The sequence below is a fragment of the Chionomys nivalis genome, chromosome 23 (genome assembly GCF_950005125.1).
Source record: "Chionomys nivalis chromosome 23, mChiNiv1.1, whole genome shotgun sequence".
Taxonomy (NCBI): domain Eukaryota; kingdom Metazoa; phylum Chordata; class Mammalia; order Rodentia; family Cricetidae; genus Chionomys; species Chionomys nivalis.
The window spans coordinates 25,747,598-25,768,262 of NC_080108.1; the positions used below are offsets into that span (position 1 = coordinate 25,747,598).

Here is a 20,665-nt window from a genome sequence, read left to right on the forward strand (position 1 = left end):
GGAACAACTGCACAAATCCATTTCACAAACACACTGCAACTTAATCCCCAATAAGACAGCTAAGTTCTTCCCAAATCTTCATTATTATTAAAGAACATGGTGGGAATTACTTGAGATACATGTTGTTGAGATTGTTTGATTCCCCTTTTAGATCCTTTTAGCTAAGATCTGGGACCTGAGTCAAACACTACACTCATTGCATGTGTAATATATCCCTCAGCTGCTTTCCTGTAAGACCACACAGCTTCATTCTTGGGCCCAGTGTGTGACAGTACCACTCCCTCAGGTCCTGAGCAATGTCATGTTTTGTCAGTCTCATGGAAAAGACCATGGCCTGTTTATATTGACATTTTATTTTAGAAGAAGCCACTATGTTTACATGTTATATTTTTATTTGTTCTTTTGTGAATTGTTTTGTATATGACACCAATTTTCCTTTAAGAAATATATTAGCCTATATTCATAGTATAAAATGATGAACTTAAATACAGTGACTCTCCCTCCACATGGGCATGAAATTATTTACTGATTGTGAGCAACTTAAAGTAGCTACACCTTTTTTCCCTCCAGTGCTGAGGATTGGACCCAGGGCCCAGCGCATGTGAGGCAAGACTACCACAGAATAACCCCTAGCCCACATCACAGCATCTTTATATTTCTGTGTCTGATCACCTCTCTGGAACAGGATCAGACGCTATTCTGGTTATCCCTGAATTTATAACATTTCTCCTGGTCTCCAGACTGACTTCAGCCTGCTTTGCGATCACAGTTGCCGCATGGGTGTGTCTTACCAGCAGGCAGATTCCCAAAGCCATAGCCATAACCTGTGATCATCTGTGGTCTTTCTTCTCCAGGTCCTTGCCCCTTACCCAGTCCTCGATCAGAAATCTGTCAGTGTCAAAGCTGACAAAGGAAGATACTAAAAAAATGTTCTTTCCACACTTCACCAGATAATGTGAACTAGCAAACATAAGTTGCTCATCATAATTCACATAAGGAGAGAGTAGAGAGTGGGGACGGGAGAGACTTCCCTGTGGAAGTGAAGGCAGAAGATGGGATTCTGGTGGCGCATCCTTCACTGCACAAACAGAAACCCCCAGGGCAGGTAGCATGATGGGAAATTCAGGGGGCTGACGAGCCTCAGGCGCAGTTTCCTCCATGGTAAAAGCTCTGCAGCTTACTCTTCCTTTAGGGGAGAGAGGGGCAGAGGTGGGTGGAGATATTCGGGTAGCCTTTCACATCTGGGTAAGTCTAGGGTGTGGCCTTCCTTTTAAGAGCCACAGGAAAAGATGCTTTGAGATAGGGATTGGAACACTTGGCACAGTTCCGCAGAGCTGGATCATGGCATGATGCCATTTGTCCTGGTTCCTTAGTCACAGGGTGGAACTTGCCGCACCCCTGTGACCTGGGTGCTCGGGGAACCCCACAGTCCGCCTGGCAAACTTGCAGAGCTCCTTTCAAATAAGAAGCTGCCTTGAGTATGCTCTCGGAGAGCTGAGCAGTGGGCGGAGAGGTGGGGCCTAAGGCAGGGCTCTGGAGCCTGTGAGATGCTGGTCAGAGGTCACAGATTTCAGGGAGCATCTCCACCCCGCTGGGCCCCAGTTACTCTGTGAAATGAAAACTCCTTGCCCCCCTCATCTTGGAGTGACAGCACTGACCTTGATGCCTTGAGAAGGGCTCAGCACACAGTAAGCTCTCAAAACATGGCAATTAAAGTCAATTTCCTCACTGCCCTTCTGACTTCAACTGCTCCCTGAGCCTTCCTCTCCTAAACAAGAGGCCCAACAATTAAAGCAGCACCATCTCTGAGCTGCAGAACTGGCTAGACTCTGGAGGGAGGCACCTGAGAGTGGAGATCAGGCCAGGAGGAGGGCGGAGTGGGATGTGCCTTCTGCACATCCTCTGTAGGAGGACAGAGGACATGGAGGGGAAGGCATTGTGAGCCTGGCCTTCCTTGGTCTGTCGTTCTTCAGGACCTCACAAAAGGATGGTTCAGTGTCACTTTGTGCTGCTTCTCTGCTCAGAGAATATGAAGGAAGACCATCACAGTGTTGGTCCTCCATGACAGTCTCCTGACATGTGCGCAGACATGTATGATGCTGTTTGCCCACTCGCCATGTTTTCTGTTCCTGCTCTATAGCACCCCGGTGGAGTGTTTCTTTAAATGGGGGCGGGTGCCAAAGGACTGTCAGGCTCCTGAGTTCCTAGACACAGAGTACTTTACGCTTCCCAAACTGAAAAGCTGCTGCTGTGGATCTGACTGCCAGGCTCTGCCGTTTCTCTGGATTTGGTTCTGCCTCTTCTCCTCACTCTTTTAGCCAATAGAGTCGACACAGTTTGAACATGTAACAATCGTGGTATAAGAGTAGCTGGTTTTGCCAACACCACCCATAAGTTATTTCTATTTTCCAAATTTCAGATTGTAGGTGTCAGGTGTTTTGTTGCTGTTTTTCTCGTTAATAGGGAGTAAGAATTCTGTGTTCTGATAAGGCCAGTGGCTGGATCTGGAGACACAGCCATGCTCGGCATGTTTGGCATGTCTTGGGTTTTTGGGTAATGATGCAGATGAAGACAACGTGATAGACACTCAGTGAAGACAAACTCTTCACCATCCGGTTCAGTGACTGTAATGGAAAGGTATGTACTGGGCAGTGGGTGACAGCTCAGTGGGAGAGAGCTTGCCTGGATCCAGCTCGCCGCCATTCAACCCCAGTTCTGCCTGGAAAGAGCAGATTTCTGCTCTGTATTCCAAAGGCCCTACTTCAGCTGTTTCTGGTTGTAGTTCTTTTAAGTGTGTGTGTGTGTGTGTGTGTGTGTGTGTGTTGTAATACACATGTGCATGTTTTCATGTATGTGGAGTTTGAGGTTGGTGCTAGGTGTCTTTCTCAATCACTCTTCTCTCTACTTAGGGAGGCAGGGTATCTCACCAGACCCAGCTTGCTATGGGAGCCTCTGCCCCTCCTCTTGAGATTATGGGCAGTCCCACATGCCTGCCTGGTTTTTCTGGTCTTACTGTGTTCAGGTGCTGGATGTTCCAAACTGCTCATCACACTTACAGGACTACTTTGAACATTCCCCCAGCTCCTGGTGTTTGCTCCCTCATCACATACCGTCAGGATGGGGTCTAAGTGCTGCAACGATCACATAAGAAACAAAGCTGGTAAAAAACAACAACAACAACAACAAAAACTATTCTGGATAAATGTCTTCTGTACATAACACATGGCCTGGCTACATGCTGCGGTAGGGGAGCAATAAAAAATAATATAGGGCTATTAAATTGAAATATAGAAAGTGGGTTGACATATTTTTTGCAATTAATAACTATGTTGTGATTCTGTAAAAGAGTGTCCTAAGAAATGCATGCTGAAGGGTTTAGGGCAAAAAGATTATGATATTTAGAACTTTCAAATGCTTCCAGTGTGTGTGTGTGTGTGTGTGTGTGTGTGTGTGTGTAAGGGGGGGGTAGAAGAAATAAGAAAATAAATGGGGAAAACTGCTCACTGGTAAGGGGCAAATACAGGTTGCACTGCTACATACTCCAAGAGATTTCCGAAGGACTCGGACTAATCGTGAATAGGCCCTGGTCACTGTCCTCAAGAAAGCAGCAATAGAAGACAACAGGGAGCACAGCTGGTCAGGAGCCCCTCCCAGGGCCCTGCTGCAGAGGCCAGCAAGCACAGCTAACCAAAACTCACACCCCCTCCACAGGCGCAACACTCTAAGATCTGGTCCCAGAGTGGCATTTACAGTGGTGGCTCCAGAAGAGCCTTGCTTCTACCATACACGTCCCTCGGCTCTGTGGCAGCACCAGGCCATGAAGCTGACGTCAGCGCCACAGTAGCCTTGCTTTGCCTTTGGAAGAGCCAGGCCCCAGCCTTCTGATGAAAGGATCCATGTGGCCTCGTCCTTATTTGTCACTGATAAGAACACCAACTAGGAACACTTCCATGATTTTAACTGGTCTTGTTTTTTGTTTTTTAAATCTTCTTTCTCCACTAACCATTTCAAGCTGTTACATGGTCCCAGCACCCATAACATTTCCTTTCATGCATGGGTTTCAAACCTGGGGTATCATTTTCCTCCAAACTAGTGATAGCTGGATCATTAAAAGTTGAGATCTGAAATCCAGTGACCAGTAGTTGGTGAGGAAGAAAGGTGGCCAAGTGCACAGCAACTTATGGGAATAAGGAGATAGCATCATTATTGGTGGCTCAAAATGGGTTACTTATCTTTCTTTTAAGGACATATGAGAGACATAGACCACTACTAGCAGTGTGTAAAACTATGAATAAAGTATGTATGTGTTTGGTGGGGGGAGCTACAAAGACCTCTGCTACTATTGGCCATCTCTCCCACTTCCGGCACTCTGCCACACCTAGAATGGCAAATTGAAGGAAAGGAACAGCAGCCATGTTGCCACAGCAAACAGGCTGGAAGAACAGTCAGCATTTGTGCATCAGAGTGGCCTTTCTTACAGATCAGCCAGTCTAGAGGACACTGAGACCAGCTCCTGTGACTTAAAAAGGAGTCTGTCAGCGGCCAGGGAACATAGATAACATATCCATTAATTCCAATAAAGTTGGGAGGGAGATGATACAGGGAAAGGGTATCCTGAGAGGACTTGGAGGAAGGTTTGAGGGGAAGAAATGATCCATGGTACACAGGTATTAAATCTCTAGAGAATAAACATAATTTTAAATGTCATTATGTGTACACAATGGTTGGAAATACAATGTGAAAAAAAAAAAACACTAGTCTGTGACTTAAACAGTTTTGGTAAAAACACAAACAAATGGAGTTTCCAGGCAATGAAATAAAAGCAATTCTGCCAACGCTAATTTGGATTTCTGACTAATGAAACAGTATTTGGGAACCAACGAGAAGTCTGATTAAGTCCTAAATGAGGCGAGTCTAATTATTAGCCTCAAAAATGTTTGAAAACGATTTTCAGAAAAGTTGGCATCCATGGTTGCCAGTGCACTGCCATTCCTCCGCATCTGGACAGCCCCTCCTGCCCTTCACGCTGCATTCTCTTTGCTGACTGGCATAGCTGTTGGGCTCTCTTCTCCAAGGCCAGCTGGAAAGGCTCCTGAACTAGAGAACCAGAAGGGCTCTCAGCAACTGACTCATTTTCTCATTTTGGGGGGTGAAGGCTATAGCAGGCTGCTTCTTTCTGCTGCCTCAGCTCTGTCTCTAGTCTGCGCTGCCACGCCTCAGCCTCCCGCAGCACTCTGGTGAGACTCTAAGGAGAAAGACTCACTTGCGTCACACTCTTTACCGTCTCCTCTAGCAGGTTAACATCTCAAGATGGGGATTGCTGATTCCCCTTCCTTCACTGAGAATGAGCCACACTGGATCCTCAGACACAGCAGCAGGGATGGAGGTGAGCATAGAGTTGCAGAAAGGCAAGGGGAGTCACGTGAGGGGAAAGCAAACCTGCTTTGGGGAGACGATGGAAAAACCAGAGAGAAGGAAAGACAGATGGTAATTAATAGGCTTCTGGCCGTCTACTCAAGCTTCCAGGTGAAGTGTAGGCGGCACAGCTCTGGCTTTCTCCTACCCTGCGGTACCACAGAATATGCTTCAGAAGACAAAGGGCCTGGACACAGATGCTCCCCACAGCACCCCTAACACATGGCCAAGTCTTGAGGCAGATTATGAGTCACCTTCCAGTGGCATCTATTATATGCACAATGCCCCATCTGTGGTGGATTCCCAAACAAGCTGTGACTGGGGAAGACTTTCTGGAGATGTGAATCCACAGAGTTTGGGACAGGCAGATGGGACAACAGAAATGAAAATGTCTCCTTTGGCACTACCGTGGTGATAGCAAAGCAAAGTCTACGGGGACTAAACTCGAGCCGGGCACTGTAGCTGGAAGCTGCACCTTTTCTGAGTAAAACTGCTCTTCGTTACAACCACTGAATTTTTCTCAAAGACCCCTGTGAAGAGCTGTTCTCCAAAGCTCCAGGGGCTGGTGCAGTTGGTCTCAACTTCTGAACAATGGGAGTCGATGTCACCAGCAGAGCCTTACAGTCCAGTCTGTCAGAACTGGTTTACTGCTGTCTAACGCCCTGAAGATGGTGAAGATAGTTTTTGCTGCCCTCTGCGACCAGTGGGTGAATCCAGTATCAAGATCAATAGGTCAAATGCTAGTAACTGATCAATCTAGAAATTTAGAAATGCCAGCAGGAGCAGGAACTCTCAAATCTAGAACTTTCAAAGTTACCATGCACTTAGCGTTTTGCTTGTTTATTAGATACCATGACCTACAGTATCTATGATGGCATCAAAAGCCAGGCCTTGCACCCTACTAGAAAAGCTTCTCGGACAGAGTTCTGTGAACCAAGGGCTTCCATGGAGTAAATACTGCTGCCCAGGCTTTAGAAACAATATTACCAAGAAACAGTATGGTTTTCGTTCTTCAAATAGTGTTCCAACCTTGGGGTGTGGCTTCAATGCACATTACATGTCAAGAAGTGACAGGATGTGACCTCGGACGTCACACTTCAAATGAGGAGGCCAATGGCAAGTGAAGGGGCCAACTGTAGGCGTTCAGACAAGAGCCCAGCTCAGGACCCAGACAATGACTGTGTCACCAAGTAGCTGGTCTTTCACGGATTTTTCAGCTGTATTCACTGATAACTGCCTGGCTTCCTTCTGTAACCACATGAGAGACTCTAAGGAGAAATGTCCTAAGGCCAGTCACTCATGAGAACCAGGAGAGACAATGATGATGTTCTTTATAGTTACATAAAATTCAATTATGTATGTGTCCTACGTTTTTACTATCCATTCATTAGCTGATGGACATCTGGGATGGTTACATTGCTTGGCTGTTGTGAACAGAGCTGTAATGAACAATGACATGCCAAGTGTTTCTGTAGTAGGATAGTAGACCCAATTCTAATTTGTTTTGTTTTGTTTTAGGCACCTCCATAGTGGCTGCACTGAATTGTGCCCCCAGCAACGGTGTAAAAGGGTTCCCTTTTGTGCCCCCAGCAACGGTGTAAAAGGGTCCCCTTTCCCCACATCTAGCACTGGTTGTCATTTGCATTCTTGATGATGGCTATTTTAATGGGATCAAATGAAATCTTAAAGTGGTTTTAATCTGAATTTTCCTAGTGGTTAAGGGTATTGAGCAGTTTCAAGCATTTCCAAGCCATTTGCAGTTCTTTTGAAAGCCATCTGTAGTTACTCAGCCCAGTTTGTCATTGGGTTGTTCGTCTTATTTGAGTTTCGTATGCTTCTTGTGGAATATTTCAGGAGTCCAAGTACTAGACAGGGAACAGTGAGGGGGAGGTTGTCTTAAATAGGAGATACAGGGTGGAGTGGGTTAGATGAGGGCACAGAAGGGGAATACTGGGAGTAGAGAGCTTTGAGCAGGAAGAGGGATGAGAGGTGGGGTGATGCGGGCATGGCAAGTATGAGAGTAAAACAGGTGTGAAAAAACCACTTGTGAATGACTTTCTGGCAACCTAGCTAGAAAACTTTATAAAAATTCTGAAGACAGATGCCTTGCAAAGACTAGACAACTCAGGTCTAGAATCAATGGGTCATTGAACAAAAAGCTCCAGTAGGAGTCATTGGTCAGCGAGGTTCAAAATTCCCCCAAACACTCCAGGTTCTAGTCGTTGCTCCTGGTCACTCTTGAGAACTAGTTGGTAAGATCCTACTTCTAGAGACAGCACATACCTTAGCTGCAAGATGTCGAGGAATCAAGCTGAAATTGGGCTGGAAGATTCTTCCATACTGAATGGATCTCATGGTGCCAGATGCCACTATGAAGGTTGATGTGGGGGTAAAGACATTGGTTGCCTAGTCCAACTCTGAACTCTATGAACTATAATTCCAACCTTCTAGGTAAGATGGACCCAGGGGTGTAATGGTAATGTGACTATTACATGGATAACCAACTGTTCTCTGATTGGATTTGGGGCTTGCTCTAAAGATGGAATCCATACCAATAATGTTACCATGGTCCAAAACCCATGGATGAAGAGGTCTTAGATCCTAGGCCGGGGGTATGGGAAACTTAACATGGCTGCTTAGCTGAGTTGACGCAACATCAAACCATCTCCTAAGTATATGCATGTTTATATCCAGAGACAAAGGTTGTTCTCAGCCTTAAACAGAGAATCTGCTCCTTGCAGGGAAGAGAAATAAAGGCAAAGACCTATAACTCTACAAAATAATAAAAGACAGGTGAAGGCTCAAGCATAGGCATGACATCTATACTACCCCTTAAGTCTCAGGGACCACTATGGAAGAGAGGGTGGAGAGAAAGTAAGATCTGGATGTGGACAGAGAGGCTGAAAATAGCATCCTCACAGTGGCTATGCCTACTGGCACTGGGTCCACAGAAGTCAAGTCTTCCTTGTAGTCAGCTATGGAGGGGGAAAGGGCCCCTGGGGCCCAACCACACACTGCAGATTAATTGGCAACTGGCAGATTCTGTGAAGGGGCATATGGCATCAACTGTGTACCCAACAGTGAGCCCACCAAGTTCAGGGAATTGGTTGTAAACTCAGGTCCATACACACAGCCCTGATTAAACTCTGGGAGACACCAGCTAAAAGAAACAAATAAAGAGGTGAAAGAAGTTGATCTAGAGGAGCAGGGGAGAGGTGGAAAGGTACAGAAGGGGAGGATGGATGGAGCTCACTATGCACCGAAATGCATAGTACACAAGCATAAAGTGAAAGAGCAGAATCTACTAACAACGAAAACAAAAAGTCTACCAAACAAGCAGTGTAAGTGGCATTTATCTTGGATTTAATTCTGGATTAAACTCTCAATTTTGAAATTCTCATGAATAATTTTAATAAAATAGGCATTGATTACTAAGTCTTTGCTAGGTAGCAGAGTTTTCGAAAACTCTGTTGTGTGTAGTATCTCAGGTAAGCCTCTGGTTAACTCTTCTATTTTACAGATGAGAAAATGAAGGCACAGAGAGACGCTCTAACCTGCCCCAAACCACACAGGTAGCTAAGTGTAGCACAGGATTTGATTCCGACCCGATTCCCATCCTTGAAATCAGCCACTGCACTGGACCTCTGCTTTCCAGGAAATACTAATTCAAGACCTCTAGTCTATAGAATGCAGCTGCCTTCCTTGGCAAAGACAGGTCCAATGACCACTCTGGCCATACCTCCCTGGATACCGGTCAGGGTTGCTGACCATCTACCTAAGGAAGAGGCATGGAACTGGAGTCTCCAGTTGTTTCTCCATTCTCCTATTGAGAGGAGTGAACAGCTTCCAGGCTAGCTCTAAACTAAGGTTATTTCTAGGCTTTTTGTTCCAGGCCCTCTACTCTTCCCCATGTTTAGACTTGTGCCAGTCAACACGTGGGGAATTACGACTGTTGAGAATGGACTGCCATGGGAGATAGCACACCAGTGAGCATCTCAAGTCACACCATGGCACTCAGACGGCAGCTCCGACTGCTACAGCACAGAGCATCCCTTTCTCCTAGAGGTCCAGGGTCCAGCCATTGGCTTTCACTGAGTGACCAGAAAAGCTGCTGACCACAAAGAAAAACCCACATTCCTGAGGCAGGATGGAGAGTGATGGCTGGTGCCCACCCTCTGACACTCCCTCTGTGACAGTTCCATGTTTTAGATAACTTTTATAAAAACATAAGCTGTAACATTTTGTTTTTATAGTAAAGCTATAAAAATGATGCCATCACATTGTCTATCCAGCTGAGTTCAGCAGAAATCACTGGAAAGAATGGAAAGAGGAGGAGACAGAGCTGTGACATCACAAGATAGGACACGGCACCTGTCTACTCACCAGAATGGGAAGATGATGAATCGGCTGATGAAGAAGACAATGGAGAAGATGAGGAAAAGGGCATTGCAGGTCTGCTTCCATCCAGCATAGGAGAACATCTTAGCAGACTGAAAATGAAACTGTCATCAGTTAAAATGCCCGTGGAATGAATTTTAAAAATCATTGAATGCAGACATGTTTGGAAGCAACCTGAGGAAGGTCTGGGTTGTGGATAGGGACATAGATTCAATGAGATTAGCCATAAAGATAACCCTTAAGGGTAGAGGAAAGCCCTGTACCCCAGTGTTTGAAAATCTCTATAATAGAATGCCTTAAAAAGATATACAAGGGCCACACCTTTCTAAACACTAGAAGTCAGCACAATGACTCCTTGTGTGCATTTTATATCTCCCTGTCTTTGAGAGGGGAGCTGGAGAAAGCCTGAACAGGAGCACAATGTGAGCTTGGCTAGAACGCTGCAGCTAACAGAGCAATAAGGATGCTCTGTTATGCTCTCCCATGAAACTCAAGGATGACGATGAAGAGGAAGATGAGGTACAGGTAGAAGTTCCTGGTGTACAGGCCACCCATTTAGGGAGTATGGTAGTTTGGATGGGAGATGGCCCCCATGGGCGCATGTATTTGAAAGCTTGACCATCAGTTAGGGGCATTATTTGGGGATGTTACAGAGCCTTTAGGAGATCTAGCCTTGCTGAAGGCTCTCTCTGTGTGTGTGTCTCTGTCTCTGTCTGTCTCTGTCTGTCTCTGTCTCTGCCTCTCTCTCTCATGTTTTCGTGTGTTGAGATGTAATCTCAGTTTCCTGCACCTGCTGCTATGTCTTCTCAATCATATGGATATGTAACCATCTAGAACCACATACCATGAGCTCCTTAAATGGCTCTTGGTCATGGTATTTTATCATGCCAACAGAGACATCACTAACACAAAGGAGCATGACTTAGACTTGGAAGGTTCAGAAATTACATCCTGAACCAGTGTCCTAAAGAGTGGGGGTTGGGTAAGAGGCAAAGCTCAGAGTCTTGGAATGACTAGAATGGAGGGCTTAGCTATATTCAAGGTCAGAAGCCAGACCAAGGTGGGAATTTGGATATGTGCATGGGTATCAGAATCTCTGTGTGCCAACTCTGGATGGCAAAATGGTACTGTTGGACAGAAATACCTTCAACACCTTCTGGACTGTGTAATGAAGTACCAGATGGTAGCCCCATATCAATGCTAAGTATCAATTAGGATACATAAAAATGTTGGGTTCTGGGTCTGAATTTGGACATGGAGAATAACAGAGGACCAGCAAGAGGCCAAGAGAAGGCAACAAACAGGGCAGGTATAAGAAAAAACTGTAGGTGTTGAGGCTACCTATCTTGCAGCTTCCAACTCAGGGAGAGTCTACTCAAGCAAAAGTGGTGCCAGGTCTGGGTTCAGTTAGAGCTCGAGTGAGAAAGCAAACGTGACATCTATTCAGAGAAACCACTGGTCATACGTCCTTGGGAGAACACCAGAAAGAGGCGCCTGTCACCAGCACACAGGGCTGTCTCTACCCCCAGCTATTGCTGGAAGGCACTAGCTTTGTGTCTGAGCCTTGTGTAGATCACGACTTGTGGATCGAGAATGATTCATGACTAGTAACAACGTGAGGCCGCGCTGATATTTTAACCATGAAAGGACCTCTAAGTCTGAAATGCCATTTTTTTTTCTGTATTTTACCCAAGGACTTGGAAAATTTTCAAACAGTAATGAGCTAAACCTTATAATATACCATAAGGGACTGACATGGCTTCTCATGTTACAGCTGGGGCTAGGAAACAAAACAATAAGTAATTTGCCCATGTCTCTTAGGGAATTATGCTATGTGTATGAGAAGTAGAGGGAAGGCTGGGAAAACTAAGCATCCAGACCCAGCTTTAACATCTCGCTTTCCCTTAAAAACACAATGGAAGTGTTTTAATGCTGGACACACACCAACGCTGAGCAAATGAGTGTTCAGAAGCAAGACGTGCATGCGTAATTCTTAACTCAGACCTAATGTAGCCTTCCTTCTACCCAAGGCCACTGGGATGAGATCAGAGAAAGGGGTGCTTGTGGCAGAGGTGGCTGTGTTCAGAAAGCAGCATGACACAACCTGGACCAGTCTGCTCCGCTGAGCTGCCTCAAGACATGTGACAGCCTACCCAGCACCCTGGCTAAAAATACTTCACAGATGCCAGTTGCTTTGACACGACTTCAACTGACTTCTGGTTACTTCTTAAATAGGGTTGGACCAACTACCTTCTAGTCCACGGGCTAAAGCTAGTCAGGCATTAAGAATGGTTTTCATATTTTTAAATGTGCATAAAAACAGAGAAAAAAGAAAGAATATATGACATAAATCACACAAAGCACACAAAAAAAGATTTTCTCTCTAGTCCTTTATCAAAAGCTGGCAGACTCCAATCTGGAAGGATGAAATTCTATTAAATTTAATTTCTTCCATATCAACCCATATTCAATTATTCACACTCCAAGGAGCAACCCCGAGTGTAAAGTAGTTTAGCATTGCTTTTCTCGGACTCGTTATAAACGAGCACACTAACATGAGTCAGCCACTGTCCTGGGAAAGGCTGCTGTAGCTAAAGCAGGGGATCATTCGAGCACAGCCCCACACCAAGAGGAGTTGATGTGAACAGTGAGGTAGAGGAACAGCCCTGCTATGCCTTTGTTCCTCATAGTTTGTATGATGTAGAAATAGGAAGGATTTTGTCTCAATGTTCCTCACTTTAAAACACTCTAAGCCCACTTTATCCTTTACAAGAGGAATGCTGTTTTCCAAACATCAGTTGGTATTCCCTAAAGCAAGAGGGACTGGAGGCATTCAAGAGGCAGCCAGCCACTGGCTCAAGTAGCAGAGGGAGCTGTCCAACTCTGAGGATCCAGAAAGCAAAAATTTCCAAGTTTTGCCTCTATAAACCTTGACCTGGTTTCTCATGTGAGTATCTCATATCACTCCCCGAGTGGGCAGAGGCATGCAGCTGCCAGGAGCACAGCCCCGCAGACCAGCCTCTCACTCAGACAGCACAGACTACAAAACAGACACCAGGAGGCTTCATCACAAAGGGTCTGGGAGCCTGTACCTTTTTAGAATTTGGGGTATTTTCAGGACAGAGGGCCCTGCCAAATCACAGATAATTCTTTCTGTGAGCACTTAGTGAAAAGCAGGCCATGGCACTGCTATTATTTTCTAAATGGCAGCCATTTACCTCCAGCCAAATGTCAGACACATCGTGCACAAGCATCACGAGGGTCCCACTGCGGATGTAATTAGCACACCAGGAGAAGCTCATCAGACTAATGGCAGCCAGGTGGTGGATGACATGAGCAAGGAAATCCTACATAATGAGAGAAAATGGAAGCCATTAAGCAAAAGTGGTTATTTCCCAGTGACTGGAAGAGAGAATAATAATGGTACCAGTAACTTACATCTGCGTGTTTGACATTTAGCGTGATAGACATATGTGTATATATGTATGCACGCATATGTGTATATATGTATGCATGTATGTGTGTATATATGTATGCATGCACTGAACATTTGTCATTTGACTATAACTTCTGATACTCTCTCCATGGCTCCATACACTATATTCTCACTATATCCTTAGATTCCGTGAGGTTTTCTTTTTCTTGAAGATAGTCTGTGGGCCACAATGTACCCACTAGAAATGGCTACACCAGCCTTCAACTCAAAGAGCATTTAATCAAGGCAGCGCCATTTAACCTAATATTTAGCAGATCTTAACTTCATTTATTAAACAAACATTTCTGCATGCTAGAACTTGACACTGGGTTAGTATATGAAGACCTGAGGCACAATAGTCTTTTTGATTCACTTTGCTGAGAAAATCTTGTGGCTGCATTGAGGGTCTCACATGAAAACTGGCCTAGTGATGCAGTAAGCTAGACAGCCCTGAAATGTATCACTTCGTGACATGAAGAATACCTGTGACTCAGTTTCCCTGCAAATAAAGCAAAGCTTTGTGTGCTTAAAAAAAGATTTTTCATATGGATGGCTAAGGAATTAAGGGGTAGGCAGTCATTCCAAGTTCTTTAAAAACATTAGGAAAGGATTGTATAAAGTGGTTTGCCATCAAAAAGATGCGGTGTGGAGGTAAAGTCCTCACATAACAAGGTTTTCCTGTGTGTGAGGGGACGCTGCCCTCCCAGGCAAAGAAAACAGAAAGGAGAACTATCTTCTTATTGATCAGGAATACAGCTCCAAACATAAAGTTTTTTTTCTATAGGCATTTATCAGGACATAAAAGCATGAGAATAATTTGAATTGGTCATGCACTATCGAAAGCAAGAATAGTCAATGAGTTGAGCTAACTATACACAAAATACATTTTACAAGTAGAATAAGAGGCAAAGGAATGAAAAAGAAGAAATGAAGAAAAGAAGTTTTGTGAACACATCACTTACCTTTCTCTTGATATCAGAGCCGAGGCTAAACAGCAGTGACCAATAAAAACTCATCTCCAAAATGTAGTACCAGTACTGGGACGGCAGCAGAGGCTGAGGAGAAGGGGGGCATTCAGTCCTCTAAATGCGACCTCACAAGCACCATGTTTTCATTTTCTGAGACCCATTTATATTCCACAAAATGGCAGGAAGCTGCAATGACTTCAATTCCCCAGAGGAATCACTGATAAAATGTCAATTTTAATTCTTGAAAGACTAGAGAAGCATTCTAAACCAAATTAAGTGTTTTGACTAAAAAGTTTTAAAAATTCTATATTTTTAGCTTAATGTGAGCAATATTAGATACGCAATTGTTTAAGGACTCTAAAATTGTCTTCTGAATAAAAGCAACTAAATTTCTACTGCTAAAATTGTTCTTACCACTGTTATAGTAGGGAATAACTTGAGACTCTGAGGCAAATTGAGACTTGAGGTGTGCTATTCAGTGTGATGGATGATTATCAAGTGCACCCATTGAATGTGGCCTTTTAATATCTGCGGCCTTACATGGTCTCCTCCCACAATGACTGTGGCTTTAACCTGGTACTTGGCCAACAGGACAGTAGCCAATGTAACACAAACAGAGCCTTCATGAGCACTGTATAAGAAAGCTGAGCTATCATACCAAAGAGACCACAAAAAGACCATTCAAGTGCCAGCTGATAAAATCATGAGTATGACCACCAACTGACTTGGAACGTATGAATGATCTTAGCTGAGACCACACGGAACAGATCTGCTTCCCTTAGCCTAGGCCCAATTGCCAACCCAAATCATGAGTCACCAATGGCTGGCACTTTATAGCACTAGGCTTGAGGATAGTTGTTATGCATCAGAGATAACAGTGCTCTTGAGAAGAGCAGATGAGCTAGCATTGATAGGACGAGGTTTTGACCTGTGTAATGAAGAAGACTTCTTTCTGAGGCTTTCCTGTCCCCTTTTCTGGTGTCTCATTTCATTATTTTTATTATATGCTTTATGTGTATGGATGTTTTGTCTGCATGTATGTACAGACCACATGTGTGTCTGGAAGAGGACACTGGATCCCCTAGAACTGGAGATGCGGATAGCTGAATGTGACCATGTGGGTGATAAGGCTTAAACCTTGTCTTCTTGGAAGAACGGCCAGTGCTCTGAACCACTGAGCCCTCTTTCCAGCTCACTGTCTGATTCTTGTTTGTTCATTTGTTTATGCTGAGGCTAACATGCTAAAAAAGACAAATTTTAACCTGTTACTTTGGAAATGGAGTCAGAGGATTACAAATTCAAGGACAACCTGGGTATGTGCTGAGTGTAAGGCCAGCCTGAGCTCCCTAATAAGAGTCGGACACAAAAACAAAACCAGCCAACCAACAGACAACAAACAAAGACACAAAACACCCCACACTGAGATCTGGGGCAGATTAATGTGGTGCCGAAGTCAGGGAGAGGCCATGCTAGGGAGTACATACCTGCTTGGGATAGTCACGCCAAACCTCCCAGAGGTCATATGCCCAAGGTTTCTAAAAAAAAGAGGATCCCAAAGAGGAGACACAGCTGTCAAACACTTGTTTCAGCAGGAAATACAGCTCCTTGTGGTGTTGTTTCCTGTCATGTACACTCACTCGTGTGTTTCCTCTTGCACAGACTCACCTGGATTTACTGTTGTAATTCACTTGTATTTATTGTTGCACAGACTCTCTTGTGTTTTCTTTGCACACTCTCTTGTGTTTCCTGTTGCACAGACTCACTTGTGTTTACTGTTGTACAGACTCTCTTGTGTTTCCTGTTGCACAGACTCACTACTGTATATTATTGCAAGACTCTCTTGTGTTTATGGTTGCACAGACCCACGTGTGTGTTTCCTGTTGCACACTCGAGGTATTCCCTATTGTACTGCCTCTTGTGAAGATCCCGTTTCTTCTGTTGCATCTCTCCCCCTGTGGGCATTGGTTCACTTTCCTACACAATACTGTGAATCTCACTACTTACAGTGAATCTGGGGTCAATAACAGGACTGTCTTGATGAAGGAACTCTTTTGAACAAACAAATATGATAGCAAAATAATTTCTGGATCAGTTACTATATCTGTAGTTTGAGTCAGACAGTAGCAAATGCCTATAATCTCAGCACTTGGGATGCTGAGAGGGGAGATTACAAGTTTATAGCTGTCATGGGCTATGTAGTAAGTGATAGCCCAGCCTCAGATTCATATTGAGAACCTGTCTCAAAAAAGAGACAAAATAAGCAAGCATATAATAAACAAACAAACAAACAAACAAATAAATAAATAAATGAAAAGGCAAAAATACCTTGAGCAGCTATAGCAATAAAGCATCAGGAGGCCTAGTCTGGGCCCTGCTCATGCTCGGCAAGGGTCCTGCCACTAAGCCTGAGAAACATCTTGACTCTATAGAGACATTTCTTAAACTGCTGAACTCTGGAGTGTTAAGTCCTAAAGAACTGTGGATGAAGTTCCAGGGTGAAAGGCAATTTACTCTGAGTCATCTGTATGGCTGACCCACTGATTAGAACTTCAGTAATTGTTAAAAGTTGGAATGTTGTGGCTCAGAACCTAATTTTGATTTATCTTGAGGCATAGTTGGCCCCATTAATGGCCATTTATTAGCCACCTCAATTTGTGACCTACCGTCTTTATGGCTATTAGGCAAATTATTTGTAATATACAAACAGACCACTAGCTTCTACCAACCAAAGGTTAAGAGCATTGCCTTATGGTACCCAGATGTACAGCTGTGGATACCCCGCTTTGCTCTAACCTGTTTGTCTGGAGTTCCCATCAATGTATTTGAAAGGTGTTTTCATTATCATTTGCCTTGTTCTGTTACTATAAAACTTCAGGAAACCATCCACACTGAAGCATGGCATTTAGGGTCACCTGTATCTGTGTTCCTGGTCACGGTCACTTTTACTTGGCTCCAGAACAAACTCTCCCTCTCTCTCATCCTTTTTGAGGTTAGAGCTTTGCATTGATAGAATTCATAGGCAAAAATATTTTTAAATGAAAGGTGAATTCCAAAGATATGAAAATGACAACTTACATCATAAAGAAATACAACTCCAGCCACAGTTATCATTAAGTAAAATGTAAACCGCCAGCTGTCAAAAGAAAGAAAAGGCTTCACTCATCTGCAACAGTGATTGACATGTGAGGGGAAGGGACTCTCGTATGACAGGCTTGGAAGAACATATATCCTAGGGTGTAAGTTCACCCTGGCTGTCAGTTCATCCTAAACCCACATGGAAGAACCCTAACAGTGGAAAGAACAATGCTGTGCACATCATAATACCTGATCTCAAATTATTCTCCAGGGCCGCAGCTGTAAAAGCACAGTGAGACTCTCTCAAGACCAGACATATGAGAGTGTCACACATAAAGACAACTACTCTCTGGCAAAGACGTCAAAACTACTCATTGGAAAAAAGATAGCCCCATAGTAAATGATACTGAGGAAACAGGATAGCCACATTTAGGGCTTAATATGATTTATATTTCTCAACCTATACAAAAGTCAACACAAAATTATCAACCATATTGATGCGAAACCCAAAACTTTAAGACTCTTAGAGGAAAATGTATGTAAAAAAAAAATTTCAAGATATAAACATAGGCAAGGACTTTCTTGAGTGGACTTGGATAGCTCAGGCCACTAACAGAAATGAGAATTGATAAATGAGACAATGTGAAATTAAAGAGTTTCTGTACATAGGGGAGAGACAGCTGAAGGAATGCCAGCTACACACCAGACAGGCAACATAAATAATTATAAAATAAACATAATGAAAGAAAGAAAGATAGAAAAAAAAGGAAAGGAAAGGAATCCCCCACACACACACACAAATCAGGTCTCAAATCCAGAAAGCTACTGGTCATCCTCTGACTCATGGGAGGGAATTCACTCCCGGCTCTATAAATCTAATCAGAGGCCTAAGGCTGGAGGAGGGGCACAGGCCCTGGGGAGAAATCCACTGCTGCTTTACCGAAAGGACGGGTTATAAAATGCCCTCCAAATATTTATGTCTACATCCATAGTTTAGTGCTGTTCTCAGGATTGGCAAGAAAACTTCCTTTTTGCAGTGGCCAGCAGTTCATACCAGTCACTAAGTGATTGCTGCACGTTCTCAGCCCTAGCTGGGACATCTCTATCAACCCCTGCCACAAGGCTCAATGGACACTGCTGCAGAAGAGGCTGAAAGATGGTAAGACCCAGAGGTCAGGGAGGAGTGCTGGGAAATACTGTCTTCTTGCTTAGACACAGCCGCTGTACACATTAACTCATAGCAGCACAGCGACAATGCACAAGATCGAGCTGGCCAACATTACCCCATGGATAGAGGAGAGGCTCGTGAGCCCCACCTCCAGCAGAAAAACCTGTTTACAGATGACAGCTTCTGGAGAAGCATCATTTATTTTCAGAGGTATGGCCACTGGTAGGTTACCCAAGCTCGGGTGTGCCCACACACCTGTGGGCAGTGCTTATTGCACTCAGAGGCTCGGTGCAATAAAGACGGGGACATGAAGGTGGGAAGATGGGAGGGAGATTGTTGGGAGAGGTTGGACATGAAGGTAGGAAGATGGGAGGGAGATGGTTAGGAGAGGTTGGACATGAAGGTGGGAAGATGGCAGGAGATGTGTTAGGAGAGGTTAGGAGAGGGGAGGAAGAGTTGATGGTGAGTATGATCAAATACTTTATATATATATGTATGAAATTCTGAGTGACATGCACTAGGATGGATTCTCACACCCCTGCTCCTACACATTAAGAGAGCACACATGGGAGAAAGTCTTGAGACTTTCTAACCTCAGTCCTAGAAAGGAGAAACACCAGTTAAGTCATGTTCATGGCTCAGGCCAAGCACATAATGTCTGTATAGGCACTGGGTCCACCTTACAGTGTGGGGGTCTCGTCCTCCTAGAAGAGGAGAGGGGAAACAAGGACAGTTAAGAGAACATCTTTCTCTACATTTAAAAAGAACTTTCTGAATAACAAATGTTTCTTTTAAATGTTATTTAACAGTGTACACTGTTTACAATGGAATTCAAACCTTGGGGTTTCTCAGCAGCCATTCACTGTACATTTTGCACTAACTTTGGGTGTTGGACTTCTTGTAAGATTGCACGTGTTTCAGTTATTTAATGAAACCATTCAAATAAACCAAACTTGCTTTTGTTGGAAAGTGAAGAATGCAATTGGACCCTTCCTTCCCTTCAATGCCAGTGTGCTCTCGTCCATGCTCACAACACCCTTGGTTATGATGGCATCACACAAGCTGTCTATCCTCCTTACCAAGATTCCTGGAATTTCTTCATCCTGCAAGGCCTGTCTTGATTCCGTCGACTCCTAAACCATCTCTCAACCTGGCGCTCTGTCAAGTTACACTTTTTTGCCAGTCCATAAACATCATTCTGAAAAAAGATGAAAAGAATAAACAAACGATAGACAGAGGGTCAGCAAGGCATTTCAGCAGGGAAGGGCAGGACACGGAGGAAGAAGGAAAGCCTCCACGGGCACACTCCTCCTGGTACATGAGTGCACGCACTAGCGTGCATGAATACACACACACACAACTGTAAAAACTAAGGCAAAGAACCATCAGATGTCAAGCAGTTGAGGGACAGTGAGACTAAATGGCAAAAGCTTGTAGACTAGAGCAGACAGGCACAAGACGATGAGCCAGGGAATTTATTTCTATCGCTTATGAAACCACATTCATGTACACAGATCCCCAAGCCAAGCCAAGCAGACAGAAAACAGAAAATAAGAGGATTCTAGCTTGCTGAGTACTAAGATCAACCAGCTATACGTTAGTAACAATCCATATGTTTGACCTGTATATATGAGCTTGCTAAGATTCATTAGGGCCTCCTAGGTACCAGGTAGAGTAGTAGAGTTTAAAATGTTAATCATCAAATATGATTTCCTACAGAGACACAGAAGCTTGCCTAAGAGTTTCTAGGACTTGTGCAAGATGTGAAAATAGCCATGTGCAAACAAGACCTGGGCTTGTGGGCTTCCTGCTACCTCACTCGGTCCTTTTGTTAGTCACGGAAGATGAGCCAAGAAAACCCCAGCAGGTGTCGGGCTTCTGCTTTCACAATCAACCTGATACACAGCCTATTTCAAAATAATCCAAACTATTTCCAGCCATTTAAAATAATGATTATAAAGTATAATAATGATGATTGCTTCTCCTCTGGGAAGCAGAAGTTTAACAGGCTATGACTTAAAATAGGAAAAGCAAAGATGATAAATTACTGCCCAAAGGTGACAAATTCCAGGGTCTGCTAGAGTCAGAAAGGAAACAGGAATGGCCAAGAGGGCCAGGTCCATTTTGCAGTGAGATTTTAACAGGTATGTTCTGTCCATTAGACCC

At 44.1% G+C, this 20,665-nt stretch overlaps 1 protein-coding gene across 1 annotated transcript in view; it reads right to left on the reverse strand.

Moving 5' to 3' along the window:
* Cers3 (ceramide synthase 3) overlaps positions 1 to 20,665 on the reverse strand; it is a 62,267-nt gene that overhangs the window by 30,891 nt on the left and 10,711 nt on the right. Inside the window, exons 3-8 of the mRNA XM_057756495.1 lie at positions 19,579 to 19,697; positions 17,332 to 17,389; positions 15,741 to 15,791; positions 14,251 to 14,343; positions 13,032 to 13,160; positions 9,799 to 9,905 (exon numbers count right to left, since the gene is read on the reverse strand). Coding sequence (XP_057612478.1) covers positions 9,799 to 9,905; positions 13,032 to 13,160; positions 14,251 to 14,343; positions 15,741 to 15,791; positions 17,332 to 17,389; positions 19,579 to 19,697 — 557 coding nt within the window. The remainder of the gene's footprint in view (positions 1 to 9,798; positions 9,906 to 13,031; positions 13,161 to 14,250; positions 14,344 to 15,740; positions 15,792 to 17,331; positions 17,390 to 19,578; positions 19,698 to 20,665) is intronic.